General features: G+C 41.2%; 1 protein-coding gene across 1 annotated transcript; it reads right to left on the minus strand.

The window, feature by feature from the left end:
* Window positions 1-6,334: 6,334 nt before the first annotated feature.
* Window positions 6,335-15,702, minus strand: LOC101717939 (uncharacterized protein C1orf141). Its single transcript, XM_087212773.1, has 4 exons — window positions 15,615-15,702; window positions 12,927-13,084; window positions 7,704-7,804; window positions 6,335-6,351 (listed from the first exon to the last, which is right to left on the minus strand). Exons 1-4 carry the CDS (start codon window positions 15,690-15,692, stop codon window positions 6,335-6,337), a joined length of 354 nt encoding a protein of 117 aa, XP_087068899.1. The 5' UTR covers window positions 15,693-15,702.
* Window positions 15,703-16,733: the final 1,031 nt, after the last annotated feature.

A 16,733-nucleotide genomic window follows, 5' to 3' on the forward strand; every position in this document is an offset into this window, starting at 1 on the left:
GCAGTCCAAGGGGAGGCAGGGAGGTGTGGGGTGAGGCTGAGTTAGCCTGCAGTGCCTCTGTAAGACAGCAGGTCTCGGACTGAGTGCGGTGAGAAGCCGCATGGGGCTTTAATCAGGAGATGGGCAGCCGACCTTAAAAGGCTCACTATGATTTTAGAAAAGAAAGGGGATTAGGAATTTCCACTGCCAGTAGTGAGCCTGAGGCCATTAGTACCTGCCTTCCTGTCTAACACAACTGAAATATCTGGATGAAATATTTTTTAAAGCCAAAGAAGCGTCAAAAATGTCGAAGAAGCTGGTTGTGGTGGTGCATGCCTGTAATCCCAGCACTGGATAGGCTGAGGCAGGAGGATCACCAAAAGGTGGAGGCCAGCCTGGGCTACATAGTGAGTTCAAGGCCAGCCTGAATTACATAGTGAGACCCTGTCTCAAAAAAACTCAAAGGTCATCAGGGACTTCTGTGTCCTAAATCAAGGAGAAGGTAAGAACAGAAATATGTAAGCCCGGCTTGCAAAGCCACTCCTGGGAGAAGGTATTTCACTCATTTGTGATGAGCAAGCTCGCTCTGGTGGTAGAAGCCTTGGGAGATGAGATACACAAGTCAAAAGCTGACCAAAGGCCCAAGGGTGGAATAAAACTCCCACCTGCATTCATTTTACCTGGAGTCCCGAAGGGTTACAACCTGACCGCAAGAGAAACCAGAATCAATAAGCTCTCGTGTCTAGAGCTGACCTAGGCCCCTGTCCCCAACTGACACTGACAACTTGGAAGTGGGATAAAATATGTTCTGACAAGTACTGCCTCCTGCAACCTGGCAGAAATCATAAAACTTTTCTCTAGAGTAAGGTCCTATTGGTCTAGTCCTTGAATTGCTCCTACAAATAACTTTCCAAACTGTACCCAGCACATATGCAATGATAATAAGGTACATAAGAAAACATGACATTGTAACAGTGAACCATCAGAAATGACAGGAAGTACAGGCCCACAAGGACTGTAGCCATCAGGCCCCGAGTGAGGTAAGTAGGTCAATGTGTTTTAAAAAGAAAGAGACAAGCCTAAAAATATCTAAAAGGAACTTTAACATAAAAGTAGAAAGGCAGATTTGAAAGGGTACATTCCCAATTCTTTCTTCTAATGTATTTTTAAATTTCGTATATTTTTTCACCTTAATAGATTCAGTGCAGTAAAAAGAAAGATAGAAATATAGAATATAGATCAGAAGAATTAGGAATTTATCAGAAAAAGGTAAAACTAGAGGGAAGGCAGAGGAGAGGGTGGGAGACACCGGGGCCTCTAATGTCCATCTCCCCAAGGTGCTAGGAAAGGGTAAGATTCCAGATAGAGTTGATTTTTGAATAAACATGTCTGAGAGTTTTCCAGAACCCACAAACCATTCCAGAGATGTACACAGTTTTATGAAGTTCAACAAATCTTAAGCAGTATAGATATAAATCACCTGATCCCTATCACAGGTAAGATGCATAAGTCTGAGAAAAGATAAAGTCTTTTTTTTAAAGCAAAACATTTATTGGTACATTTTAGATGTACACAATGATAACATTCATCATAGGGACTTTGTATCTGTACATGATAGATCTTGCTTCTTCTTTTTTCCCATTCCCTCCCTCTTTGATCCCTCTTCCCCTCCTTATATACAAAAGCTGTTTCCATTGCGAAAAGAGAAAATCTTAAAAAGAGTCAAAATAGATTGGATTAAAAATGGCTTCCTGACAATAATGGAAGCCAGAAGGCAGCAGAAGGATATTTTCAGGGTGTTGAAAAGAAAATAACTTCCAACCAGGTACTTTATTTTCAATAAAACATTCTTCCAGAATGAAAGTGAAATAAAGACAAAAATTCGGAGTGCCCATCATAAGAAGATACGCACTGAAGGAAATTCTAAAGGAGATATTTAAGGCAAAAAGTGATGCCAGATGTAGACAAAGAAGTAAAAATTTAGCCAATCGTAGACTTTGTAGTAATAATAATGATATCACATGTTTAAAATATGTAGTATTAAAAGTTAGAAGGGAGCACAATAATTTATCCAGATGACAATAGCATTCAGTGCTAAAAAGGAATGAGCTATGAAGTCATGAAAACATATGAAGGAGGCTTAAATGCCTACTACCAGGTGAAGGGGGCTTATCTAAATGGTAACACACAGTGTAATTCGATCAACGTGACATTCTGGCAAAGGGAAAAGCTGTGGAGACAATGAAAAGACCAGGGAGTACCAGGGGTTGGGGAGGGAGATGGATGAACAGGAGGGACACAGAATTTCTAGACAGTGAAACCATTCTGCCTGAGGTCATAATGGAAGATACATGTGATTAGACCTTTCTCCAGACCCCAGAATGAATAGCACCAAAACGCCCCTTACTGTAAGCTGCGGCTGGGGATGGTAATGATGTCTGCCTTTGGGTTCATTGACAGAAATAATGCACTTCCGGTAATGCATGAGTGTGTGAGGGAGCAGAGCGTATGTAGGACCTCCCTGCTTTCCACTGAACTTTACTTTGAGCTGCTCTGAAATACAAGGTCCACTTAACGGGCATGGAGTTTTTACAAGCACATGCCTCTCATCCTGGCACTCCAGGAGGCTGAGGCAGAAGGATCACAATTTTAGCCCAGCCTGAGCAACTTAGGGACTTAGCAAGACCTGTCTCAAAATAAAAAGGGGTTGAGGATGTAGCTCAGTGTGAAGGTTGTGGGTTCAATGCCCAGTACCTCAATCATCAATCAATCAATCTCCATAAAAGGTCCATTTAAGAAAAATCAAATGGAAACAAAAAAGTGCCATCAAAATTATTTTGTCTTTATCCTTGCAAAACTATAATATTTATAAATGTTTTTAAGCACTGCATTTCAAAATACTACTAATAATGTCTCTGTGTTTAATGTATACAGTATTGGAATGTACAACAGTAATAGCAGTAAATGTCAGACAATAGTAAAATAACTTAAGGATTCTACAAACTTTTTAACTTCCACAAAGAGGCCAATATTAGATTTGGAAGGATCCATATTGTAATATCCAGGATTATCACTTAAAGAATAGAAATAGAGCACGTAACTTACAAACCAGTAAAGGGGAAGGAAAAGTGAAATTTTAAAAGTCAACCCTAAAGAAAACACAAGAGGATAGAAAAAGAAACAACAAACGGGTAGAGTAGAAAAAATAAGATGCCAGGTTTAAATCTAAAGATATCAGTAGTTATATTAAATGTAGGTAGATTAAATGCTTCATTCCAAAGAAGAAGAGAATTGGATTAGATTCTTTAAATCTAACAATTTGATGTTTATAAGAGATAAAGCTAGACCATAATGTCCCAGCAAGTTGAAAATAAAATGATAGAAAAAACATACCACCCAAGTGCTAACTCAAAAAAAGATGAGGTAACTATATTAATATTGGGTAATAAGATAGGCCTTCATAAGAAAGGTTCAACTGACTAGACATGTGTAATAATTCCAATTTTTTATTTAACTAATAGCATAGACTAAACTATATTAAAATCTATAAATCAAAATTTGACAGTACTTCAAGGAAAAACAAGTCTGAAATTCTTCAGTAAACAATAGAACAAACAAGCAGAAAACTCAGTAATGATGTATTGAAAACCACAGCAGAGAAATTTGACCTGAAAGATATACACGGCCAGGCATAGTGGCGCACACCTGAAATCACAGCTAATCAGGAGGTTGAGGAAGATTGCACGTTTGAGGCCAAACTGGGCAACTTAATGAGCCCTTGTCTCAAAGTAAAATTTAAAAAGAGACGGAGATGCATAGACAATTGACTGTATACTGGGTGATAATACAAGTGTTAACTTACTATACAGGACTGAAATTAATGCCAAACACAGGGTCGTGTCCCATAGTGACAAAGAATGAAACCCTGGACAGAGGAGGTAGGGTACAAGCAAACTTAATTATAGATATAAAGGCAAAAAAGCAAAGACACAAAATCCAGGAAGTAAATCTCCCACTGGCTGGGAGAGGTTCCGAGTAGGATTCCCAGGAGGGGTCTTTATCTAGGGGATTTAACGGGTTTAGAAGACAGCTCAATAAATTGTGTAAGCAATATAATCTCTATCCTGTAGGTTACATATTTGTTAGGGTCCAATCTGTGCTGTGTTCACGCAGTGCCCATGCAGGACCCAGGCATGACTCAGTAGTCTGTCTGATCCCACTCTGAGCATGTCCCAGGCAGCTGCAGGACACATATTGAATGTTTGTGTAAAGTCCCCAGGGGGCCCTCCCTCAGCAGCCTCCATTTGGGGCTTCCTGACTCCATTTTGGGGCCACTGTCCATACTGCCTAATAAAACCCCGCCTCCTGTCTCACTAATCCTGTTACAAAATCATAGGGAGTATACCCTCTAACCTCAATGTAATTGTGCTATAAAGCAATAACAAAAAGATAAACAGAAAAATCTCATATATTTTGAATTAGGACATATATTTCTAAACAGCTAATAGGTCAAAGAAGACATATAGAAAATTGCCATAGTACTCTTGAAGAACAAGGTAGGAAGCCTTGTTCTCTGGTATTTTAAATTACAAAAATTAATGTTGTGTGGTATTGATGAAGAAACAGACAAAATAACCTAATTAAAAAGAATAAAAACCCCAGAACAAAGATCTAAGAGTTAGGGAAAGAATAGCCTTTTTTTAAAAAAAAATGCTGATAAACTGGGTATTTATGTGAAAAAAATTAAATCAGACCCATACCTCACTCTAAATTCATTTCCAAATCTTCTAGTAGACAAATAAGAGAATGTCTTTATGATCACAAAGTATGGAATGATTTCTTGAATATGGTACACAGAGTGTTACTCAGGGAAAGGTTTGAATTTGTTAAAGTGAAAAATTTCTGTTCATCAAAGACTCCACAAAGAGTGGAAAGAAAACCTGTTGAAAAAGAAAAAATATTCATAACATATAGACCATCAGTGAGAAAAGGACAAAAGTTGAATTCTAAAGAACTAAAACTTGGATGATTTCCAAGAGTATATTTTACATTTAATATATTTATATTCAATAAAGGTGTATATAATAAATATAAATCAGTGAATTTATAGGTAATTGATCAATAGTCCCATGAAGAGTTCTCTGCCTCACTAGTAAGCATAGAAAGGTAAATTAAACTGCAATTGTATACCATGATACATAACCCAGTAGATTAGCAAAATTTTAAAAAGTGGCAATTCCAACTGTTTAAAAAGAAGCAGAACAACTCCCACAAATCTGGTGGGAGTGTAAAGTGGTACAAACACTTTGGAAAGTTTGCTGTTTCCTATCATAGTTGAAGATAAGAGTACCTAGTAATAACACCCTGGGTACAAGCCTTTGAGGGACCCTTCACACTCAAGGAAGGATGTGTAAACATGAGTGTTGTTTTCAGCATCATAATGGTTGAAACGCTAAAACCCTCAAATTCCAATTGTGGAGAGAATAAATTGTGATAGATTCATGCAATGGAATATTTTACACACAAAATAAAAGAACTACATCTCCACACAACATGAATGAATTTTTCACAATGTGGAGTAAAAGCAAATACAAATGAATACATGAAGCACAATTATATTTATATGAAGTTCTTTAAAAAGCAGAGAAAAACAGGCACGCTGTATTCTTTAGAGAGAACTATGTAAATAAGAAAGCCACAGAAGCCAGGATAGTGCTAACATTTAGGGACAAAAAAGGGAAAAGTGATTTGGAAATGGTTGTGATGTTGGAAATATTTTTTCCTCTGACTTGCATCCTTGTGTACAGGTGTGGGGTTTTTATAATGGTTATTATGCTATACACTTTTATGCCTCTGGGTTGGGGATCGAGGAGCAATGGCAAAGAAAACTTGCCTGGTGTGCATGAGGTCCTGGGTGCAATGCCCAGTGCTACACACACACACACACACACACACACACACACACACAAAGGCAGTATGTGTTCCAGGAGCTCACAATTTTCTGGAGCTCAGTGTAGATAAAATTTAAAAAGTGGTATCTGAAAACAAACAAGGAGGCGTTTTTATGCCTCATGCACTTTTCTATATGTATGTTATTTCCTAGTTTAAAATGGTTTGACCAGAAAGAATGAAAGAAGAAAAACCATCTTTAACCATCTCTTAAATAAAAGCTGGTGACGATTCGGGTTAGGGTGGTGACAGTCAAAGTGGTGAAAACATTGATTCAGGATGAGCTGATGACCAGCTCTGGGCTGAAGGGAGGGCGTGGAAGGCGGCCTGTGAGTCTCGGGCAGGTGCCACCTAGCAGGCAGGGCTCCGACTCGCAGTGAAGCGGGGAGGAGGTGGGGCTCAGGAGTTAGTCACTGCTCCGGACTGCAGAGGACAGCGGGAGGAGTCACTGTCATAAAGGCATCTGGGGCTGGGGATTTGGCTCAGCGGTTTCTCCGCCTGCTGCGCAAGCGGAAGAATCTGAGTTTGATCCCTGGCACCAAAAAAAAAAAAAAAAAGAAATAGCATAATGATGCAATAATATTTGGGCGAGGGATTTAGCTCAGTGGTTTCGTCGCCTGCTGTGCAAGCGCAAGGACCAGAGTTCAATCCCCGGTACCAAATAAATAAATAAATAAATAAATAAATAAATAAATAAAAATAAAGGCATCTGGCTTGACTGCAGATAGGATGGGAACATTTATAGCATCTCGGACATTTTAAACCGCAAGACTGGATGTGATCACCGAGGAGAGAGCGTACAGACCGAGGCTCAGGGTTAGCGCAGAGCAAATACAGTATTTGAAGAATGGAGCAGAAAAATTGAGGGAAATGAGAAGTGATATAACAGGAGCACAGACGGGGGCCCCAAAAGCCCGAAGAGGAGAGTTTTAAGAAGGAAGGAGGATCAACCAACTGCTCTAGTCTTGAGAGGTGGAAGGAAATGGGAACAGAAAAATGTTCCATCGATGGAGCAACTCCGAGGTCACCGGGAGCTGGACTCAGGGTGGGGCAGGAGAGCAGATCGGAGCAGGAGAAGTTGAAACAACATTGAGGCAATAGACAGGGTGTGCACGGATCTCTTGAGAAATCAGATTATGAAGCGTGACTCCGAAATGAGGCAATATGGGGCAGAGTGGAGACCAGAAGCCTGGGCCAGAGGGGCTGGAGACCGCTGTGGGTGAGCGGCTGAGCAGCTCAGAGCACAAACGAGGGCCGTGAGGGCACTGGAATCCTGGGAGGCCCACAGTGCTCTTCCTAACTCTCCGGTCCCTCCAATTTCTTTTTGGTACCGGGGATCGAACTCGGGTCCTTAGCTTTCGAGGCAGGCGGTGGAACCACTGAGCTAAATCCCTGGCCCCGGTCCCTCAATTTCTAATCCCCAGAGGAGGCTTCTAGGAAGCAAGCCGTCCAAACTTGGTTTTTATTTAACAATGACAAGGAAACTCAGCTGAGCTGAAAGGAAACATATTTTCCTTTTGGAAGAGAGAAAAATGACCTCCATAAACATGAAAATACATTTATAAAAGTACATCTTGTGATTGTATAAAGTGTCTGCTGTGATATTTAACCTCCCTTCTCCTTGGTAAATTCTTCTTTAATTGTTCATGCAACTGCTTCCAGTAGACACCAGGAATTTTAAGATACATAGTAATAATAAAATAAACATTTAGAGCAACATTAATAAGTCAAAGGAGAAGTAAATATGTTACACAAAGCACTGCCTATTGACTTACTTTCTTGATTTTGTATATTTGATGGAACAACATGGAGTCTCAAATTGGACTTTTCAAAATCACTTTTTATAGGCTCAGGTTCACATTGGAGGCAGATAAACCTGGAGGAAATAAACATGGAAATAAAAATTATTCTTGATTAAAATAATTTATAAAACAAATCTATGAAAGAAGCTTGAAGAAATATAAAGTTTCAGCTCTACAGATTTGGCTGTTGTATTAATATGTGCTGCTAATAGTACTATGATATAAAGTGTAAGAGATCAAAACAGACTGAGTAGAAGCTGAAAATGTTAGTGATGTCTATTTGAAGTAGAATTGAAAGAAACTGTTGTGATGGGCTTACGGGCACAGGAGGACACTATTATTCACAAACAATATGACTCTCCCTTTCAGAAAAACATGCTGGAATGAGTTCAGTGAGAAATTGGGGTCGTTGCCAGACATGAACCAAAGTGCTAGGAAACAGAGGCAGGGGGCCAGTCAGGTCCCAGAATTGCACATCAGATAGGACCGCAGCCCTGATGCATTACGAACAGAGCTTCCCTCCTTTAAACTCTTTAGGTGTCAGCTTGATGGACTTAGGAATTACTGAGAAGCCGGTGCAGGAGTCTTTCTGATGTGTCTGCAGAGTGTTTCCAATAGAGACCAGCCTGTGTGTCAGTGGGCTGGGTGGGGGGACCCACCCCCGATGTGGGTGAGCACCGTCTCACCAGTAGGGCAGGGTACACTCTTCCTGTCCTTGGACTTCAGAACCCCAGGCTCTCTGGCCTTTGGACCTAGGACTTACACCAGCAGCCCACTGGGCCCTTGGGACTCTGGCCTTGGGTTTAGGGCTACACTATCAGCTCCTCTAGTTCTGAACCCTGATAGCAGCATCCCAAGCTCCACCCTGTCAGGGATTTCTCCGCTTCCAAAGTCACATGAATCGTGAACCAACTCCCCTATGAATTCCCTCTCCCTGCCAGTGGTTCTGCCTCTCTGGAAATCCCTGACTAATACAGCCAGCTATTGATGGTCTGTAAGACAGCTGCTGACATTATATAACTAATGATATTCTGATCTCTAACTGCTGGAGCAACCGAGACTCAGTCCTCAGACTTCACTTGCCCTTCACGGCTATCATCCAACCCCAGCCTTAAATATTATCTGCAGGCTGACTAATGTTCCTGGATTGGCAGCCAGACCCCAAGCTCTTTCCTGAGCTCCAGAAATTTACATACCTACTGCCTGCACGATCCTGGCCTTAGATGTGTTCAGGTGTCTCAAACCGAGCACATTAAAGACAGGTTCCTGTTATCATCCACTTTCCAGTCTGTTCCTCATCCAGACTTTTCCATCTTCATTCAGTCAGAGGCTTAGACTACAAAGTTTGAAGACATCTTTGATTTCTCTTTTTCTCATTTGCCATCTATCAGCAAATCTCACTGGGTCTTTTCTTTGAAATGTATCCAAATGTTACCCTTTCTTTCCTGGTTACTTTTACTCCTCCCTTTCCTCTGAACTACTTCTGCACCTCTCTAGCCTTCTTCCTGTGGTCACTTTGGTCTTTAGTATTCTATTGTCAGTGCAGCTACAGTGACACTTATGAATTGGGATTGTCATTTCTTTTCAACTACCTTTTAGCAGACTTGAATAAAATTTAAAAATCTCACTGCTAGAAAGAATCCTCCCCCTTCTCATTGGGATTTGAAGAGGAACTTTCACTGATCCCTCCCCAGACCCCTCTGCACCCCCTTCTCTCCTTATCTCTGTGGGGGCACAGTGAATTTTCTAGCTGTTTGGAAGAAGCTCAAATGCTCCATAAGGACCTCAGCACTCGCTCTTCCCCTGCCTGTAATATTCTGCCCCCAGGTGTTGACATGATTTACTCCTTTATTTCTTCAGTCTGCTCAGTTTTCTGTCTCCTTGGAAAGATCTTTTCTCCCCTACCCATCAAAAATAGTAATCTTAGTTTCCTATGTTTTTCTTTATAGAACTTTATGCTAGTGCGTTTATATTATGTACTCATTTGTGTATTTACTTTGTTTCCTGTCTCCCTGCCTTATCCTGGAATGTGAACTCCGAGGGTGGAGTGTTTGTTATTGTTGGATTCTAAGCACCTAGACCAGTGACCAGCACATAATGCATGTGCAATAATTACAATGAGGATTTTTTTCATTATTCTTAAAATGTATTCCATTTAGTCATAGTGGAGTTAATATTTATTCTACATAGTACTGGATTCTGTGTTAATCACCTTTCTGTTACTGTAACAAATACCTGAGCTAAATCAACTTGAAGGCAGAAAAGGTTTATTTTGGCTCATAATTGTGGAAATGTTGGTCCATGGCCTGCGGTGACACAGTACACCGTGGGGGAGCATGCAACGAGGGAAGGTGCTCACTTCTTGGTGGCTGGGAAGCAAAGAGAGGAAGAAAGGAAGGGCAACCTCCTTTCCCTCCCTTTGAGACCACACCCCCAAGACCTACACCCCACCTCTTAAAGGTATCACCACCTTACAGTAGCACTTTGGGCTGAGAACAAAGCCTTTGACACGTGGGCCTTTGAGGGACTCTTATCCAAACCAAGGCAGCTCTTTTTGTTAATATACTCGTCTCTTGAGTGGCACTTATCCCATCACCTTAGAATTGGCAACCAGGTGACTTTTACTTTACAGCTGTATAAAAATGAGCAATAAATATTCCATATTCTACAAAGACTCACCAATAGTTGGGGCTGGACATTCCTCTATGCATCCAAATAGCAGATAAATTATTATTCAGGGAAAAAAATAAAGTATCAGAATTGTAAACCATTAACTTACTGGGGTCTGCTGTAGCTTTTTCTTGAGTGTGAGGGGGCAGGGGTGCCTCTTCCATACAGCTCAGGGGGGATTTACAGAGAATCCCAAAGCCCAGTGCCTCCAAGATGGCTCAAAACCACACCTGAAAATTCAGGAGCAGCATGGGAGCGGGGTAACTGGCAAAAGCTGGAGGAGCTCTGAGGCACAAGCTGGGAGGCAGGCGGCCCTGAACGCCCATCCCAGGTGGTGGGTGCCTCACTCTAGGTGCCCTCTTCCCGTCCGAAGAGTAGCTCATGTTTGCAGCTCAGCATCTACAATAGCTCTGGGTCTGTTCCTAAAGGGTCCAAGAAATCCAACAGCTTCCTTAATTTTTTCCCAGTTTCTCCATCTCCTTTAGCCCCAGCCCACAGGTTTTGTTAGTACAAGTGCATATTTATTCCTGGCGCAAACCATTCTTGTTCTGTTTCAGTATCTCTTTACGTCTTCAATTCACACCATGCCCATCTCCTTATCAAGCGGTCCGCCCACCACACACTTCGAGGTCTGTTCCGAACATGCTCGCTCATATTCCATAACGAAGGCAGCCTGAAAAACTTCCAAATCTTTACATTATGGTTCCTTTCTGCCAAACAATTCCATCTTCATTCTCTCCTCTCACATTTAACTGCAAATGTCAAGAGAACCAAGTTACTCCTTCGACACTTTGCTGAAAAATCCGTTACTAAAGTATCCATCTCCCTTGCCCCCGAGTTCTATGTGTGCACATAAGTCCTTGGCCACTTCAGATGACAAGAACTTGAGTCATCTCCAGTGTCAACAAAGTGCTTCTTGTTTCCACCTGAAACCTCCGCAGAATGGCCCTTAGCATCTGCCAGTCTCCCAACACTGGATTCACAATTGCTTACATGTTCTCTGAGAAGACAGAGGTCTTCCTCGTATCTTTCCAAGCACTCAGTGGAATCGCCTTCAGCATGCAATCAACGGAGCTCCAGGAATGGGCTTAGTGCTCTTCTAAGATGGCTTTCTCTCCTCTCTCTCCTCTCTTCCTTTTCCTCTTCTTCTCCTCCTCTTCCACTGCTTCTTCTTCTGCTTCTCCCTCACTCTACTCTCTCTTCCCCCCTTTCCCTCCTCCCCTCTCTCTGTCCCTGCCTCCTCCCTTCCTCTCTCCCACAAGAAGACCGAGAGCCAGGATGCCTTCCTCAGACGCGGGACCTGCCAGAGTCGATCTTGGGTGGTCCAGCACTCAGAACTACAAGAAAAAAATTTCTGTGCAGTTTGTGGCGCTGGTCACACCGGCCTGAAGTGACTAATGCAGGGTATTCAGAGGAGATTGAGGTGACCACAGGGCTGATGTCATTTTGTCAATAGGCCACCAGATTGGTGACTTCCAGGTCCTGCCCCAGCGACCACCTCTAGCCTGGCCTCCCCTCTCTCTGCTCCCCGGCTGCCATTAGGTGAGCAGGTTCCTTCCACCCAGGCCACCCTGCCAAGCTGCTCCTGCCCTGCAGCCAGATGGACAGCACTGAGACCCCCCTCCTTTAGGTTGTGGGTGTCGGGGATCTTGTCCCAGGAACGGGACTGTCACTGGTGGTGGTTTTGGTTCTCTGGACAAGGATCAAACCAAACTTGTTCTCTGAATCTCTGAAACAAGTACCATTTTGTCTCTACATTTCAGACTGACTTTGCCTCTGGCCTCAAACTTCCAGCCAGCCAATCTTGACTGTAAAGGAACATTAGTCAGCTACTGATGGGCTACAGTGTTGCTAACACAGAGTCGGGGATGCCTATAAACTATTTAGGAAATGATCATATCTGTCAGGAAAGCAGTAGCAACAGTATCATTCTGGAAAATCCCCCATAAATCATGGCTCATTTCCTTTAACATGTATCCAATGGGTCACTGTCCATATATTACATTGTTACATAATGGGATACACATATCCTCTGCATATATGTCTTACAAACACACAACTGTGTGTACGTTCCCCACCTTAGTTACTTGAAATAAATCCTGGACCAGACATGGAGGCACACACCTCTAATCGCAGCACTCTGGGAGGTTGAGGCAAGAGGATTGAAAGTTTGAACCCAGCCTGGGAAACTTACAACTTAGGAGACCTTGTCCGAAATTTTTAAAAATTTTTTTAGAAGCTTAGGGATGTTGCTCAGTGTAAAAGTCCTGGGTTCAATCCTTACTACAGGGGGGGGAAATCCTAATATTAATTTAGAACAATATAATTGAATTCATGAAAGGTCTTTCTTTAAAAATTTAGAATTGTAATCACCATCTGTATTAGTAAACTGTTATAATATGTACTGTATAAGCCAGGGATATTCAGTATACTAGCATATTTAGTATATTTTAACTTAATATAAGACAATACAAAGTTATGCTTTCAACCTTCAAAGGGAAAGTCTGAAGTCCTTATGATAGTTACTTTTTTGCTTTCTTAGTGTCACACGACTTATCTACTGTGATCCTTGGTGCTGTCTTAGCTGTGGATGCAGCCATAGCCTCTTCACACTCCAAAGGAAAGTCAAATGTCAAGGGTATAACCAAGGTCTTTCCTCTCTCCTCATTCTGAAGCCTGTTTTGCTGCAGCAAAGTGGAAAAAATAATTACTTTTCCTATAGGAAAAAGCCTGTAAGAACAAAAATTAATCTCACTTTATATATATATATATGCACATATATACACACACACACACTCTGTCTGTCTCTCTCTCTCTCACACACACACACACACACACACATACACACACACACACACACACAGAATTATTGTGCCAGGCAATAATGGAAAAATATTACAGATTGAAAGTTAGGTGTTTATGCAGGAACTTTCTTATGCCCTTGCTGTGTGACCTGAGGAATTCTTTTCCCCTCTCAGGAAGGAGATGTTGGAATAGATGATCACAGGCTCCCTACTAATTGTAAAATTCAGAATTGAACAAAACACCATTCACAGTATTTAGCAAATACATTGATACATAGAGTTACTAGAACCATGGCAGGAATCTCTCTCTCCAACCCACTCCCTTCCTCCCCACACTTGGTGAGTCACACAAACTTTTAGTTGAATGAGCCAGAAATAGAGGCAGAAAGCCAGGTGTGTTGGCACATTCATACAATCCCAGTGCTCTGGGAGGCTGAGGCAGGAGAATGACCCAGCCTGGGAAATTTAGCAACTTAGTGAGACCCTGCCTTAAAATACCAGACAAAGGCCTGGGGATGTAGCTCAGTGCAAAGGCCCTGGGTTCAGAGGCAGAGGAAGAGGAGAAGGAGGTGAGAAGAAGCAATTAGAAGAGGACTTTGTTAAAATATTTAAACAAGTGGGCTGAAGAAGAAAGAGGAATAGCTAAAATGTGAGTTAAAGAGCTGAATGCTTCTCTAAAACTTTATCTCAAGGTATAGCACAGAAGAAAAAAGAGATAAAAATTTGAAAACAAAGTCAAAGGAAATGGGAACTTCTGCTTCTGCCCAAGAAGCATTCAGTTCTACAGGAATTAACTCCTGCTGTAAACAACCAGAAAATCAAAATATATGAAAACAGCTGTCTCCAGGCACAGGAAGGAGCGGGAGCAGGCTGGAACCCTGAAGCAGGGAGACAGGAAGGGGGCCTCTGAGGACCAGCGCACCTCTGGGTGCAGCGTCTAGCTGGGGTTCAGGGATGGGGAAGCCACAGAGTTGGGAGCGCTCAAACCAAACCTGTGCCCTGGATCTTGCTGAGTGCAGGAGATGCATGGAAAAACCTGGGTGAACTTCAAGGTCCATTACACTTGGTGAAAAAGTCAGTCTCCAAATTTGACATGCTGAATGATTTTATCTGCAGAAACTTCTCAACATTACAAAATTATACAGAGGGAAAACAAACTGGCAGGGGCCACTGAGACAGACGGCAATGGGACGGGTGTGTGGGTGTGAACGCCCAGAAGTAACACGGAAGAGCTGTGGACGTGGGATGGGGTTTCACACAGTGAGACACTCACAGGCACACATACACCAAGGGACAAAGGCTAAACACTGGTGAAAATGGAATGAAACCTGAAATTCGGTTGACAGCAGTATTTCAGTGTCCATGTTCTGGTTTTAATACTGTGCTGCGTCACCAAGAGGTCACCATTGCGGGGGGAACCTGGTGGAGAGGCGCATGGGATTCCTTGCACGGTATTTGCAACTTCCTGTGAGTCTACAATTATTTTTGTTTAAAGTGTAAAACAATTCCAAAAGCAATTACCAAAGTGACTTAGGTGTTATCTCTCTTTTTCCATTAAAAAGGAAATGGATACAAATCTACCTTCCTACACTTAGGTATATTTACATTATGAATTATGTAAATTTACATGTGCGATAATGTCCCCACCCCCACCGGGGGTATATATCTTTGTAATAGCACAAAAGAATATGTGGATGGGTAAACACCTGTTAAAATTTGTTTTCCCTCACAGAGAACCGTTACAGGGAAAGGGCCAAAGACTATTAATTTTTATTTATTTAATTTTCTTTACATACAACTTTTTAACATATCTCTATGTATTGTTTAACTTATTTCCAAAAGCAAGTTTTACATTTATACTTATTAAAAAGTTTTAAAAGATGATCATGCAGCATATAATTTAAGAAAATATTTCCAGTGAGCCAAAATTCAATTGTTCATATATACCATAAGTCTGGGTTTTGAGAACTATAGTCTTTGTTAATATTTTTCTTGAACTCCAAGTCTTGACTTTTTAAATGTACTTCAATCACTCCTATAAATTTTAATTATTCCTAATTCAGTAAGCATGGTGGATATTCTCATTCTCTTAACTGAATAGCTTTGTCTTTGTTTAACACATTGGCAAGAATTGTAGAAGTAGTCACTTTTAGGACTTGACAGTACAGTTTTATTTTTATTTTAGGCAGGTTTAACACATAACATAAACAACAGTTACCTATTGGTTATTTTTCTATTTAATTATTTTTATTATTCAGTTAGATGAATGACTCTTCCAACTAAATTTTATTTGCTCTTTATAAATTACAACTTCAGATTAATACACCTTTCACCAGAAAGCAAACTCACTTGCATTTGAAATGTTAGTATTGTGATGATGAAATTGCATTTCAGTCCTTGTTTTACAGACCTTTGCTCGTCTGTCCAGGAGAATCTTCGCCCGCGTATCCAGAGCGTCTAACTTCTCCAAGACTCTCCCAGCCATCATCTGCCAGGAGATTCCTACTTCAAAGGGAAGAGGAAGAAGAAATCTCCAGGTCAAATCTCAACACATAAGTGGTTATTTCAGCATGAGAAGAGACTCATCTTTACCTTACTGTTGTAGGTACATAACAGAGCTGTACAGATCATGGAATAAATGATAAAATTATAAGCAGGCCCAAGTTTTCCCGTAGAAGCCCACATCATCAGAACCCCCACATATGTGTGGACTCTGGCAATTTTTATATTTATGATAAAGCAGAGCCAGAGAAGTTTCAAGATTCCTGCATTAGAACAGGTATGACTTAAAAATGACATCACAAAGATATCGACACTGGCATGGGTCGTGACAGCATGGCTGTAATTGGAAAATCTTTTGTTTTAAAATTCTTTTGCTATGAGGAAATTATTTCAGTGCTGACATGAATTCTGGCAAATCACCATGCCTATCACAAATTTTTAAAAGTGGGAAGAACCAATTATTTTTAGGTCTCAAAGACAGATTTATGAATACTAAATTTGATAGTGAAATTAAGAGAATGTTTTTAGTTCTGTAGTTTTTATATTTTGGAAGCAACATTTTTTTTTCTTTTAGTTTACAAACTTCCCAGGTCTTTGGCCATGCACCACTGGTGCCCAGTGGAGAAACTGCAGGGGAAGATGTGGAGGGAGGAGACACTGTAGATAACTTCCTGCCTCCAACATCCCGTCCCAAGGTTCTGAGGCTGGTTCATGCCTGCTGAAAGCAAAGGAACCTGGGACGAGGAAGATGGCAAACCAGCGACTGATCTTTGATGCAAAATGTGCCAATATCGCATTAGGTGCTGCTCAGCACTGCATTCCTTTCTCTACTGCTCCTACTCCGGACCTCTGTTTCTACAGTGCATATCATCATCTGATATAAATATTTATCGGTTCATTTGGTCTGGCCTAGAAGAATCACATCTGTAGGTTATTCGCTCTCTCCTGTATCTTTCATCTCTTTTTTTACCAATTTCTTCCCCCCAACTAGCTTCTATGTGTAAAATAGGAAAAAAAAAATATTTTC

This window comes from Heterocephalus glaber, unplaced genomic scaffold (genome assembly GCF_053883595.1).
Source record: "Heterocephalus glaber isolate CG9 unplaced genomic scaffold, H.glaber_assembly_v1.0 deba00001442, whole genome shotgun sequence".
Lineage (NCBI taxonomy): Eukaryota > Metazoa > Chordata > Mammalia > Rodentia > Bathyergidae > Heterocephalus > Heterocephalus glaber.

Bases quoted from the DNA above. Each gene is read 5' to 3' on its own strand.
- LOC101717939 (XM_087212773.1), bottom strand. From the start codon at position 15,692: ATGATGGCTGGGAGAGTCTTGGAGAAGTTAGACGCTCTGGATACGCGG. The intron at 13,085-15,614 runs GTCTGTAAAACA...ACTTTGCTGCAG, and splicing joins TCCTGGACAGACGAGCAAAG to CAAAACAGGCTTCAGAATGA. The intron at 7,805-12,926 runs GTAACTATCATA...TATTTCCTCCAG, and splicing joins GACACTAAGAAAGCAAAAAA to GTTTATCTGCCTCCAATGTG.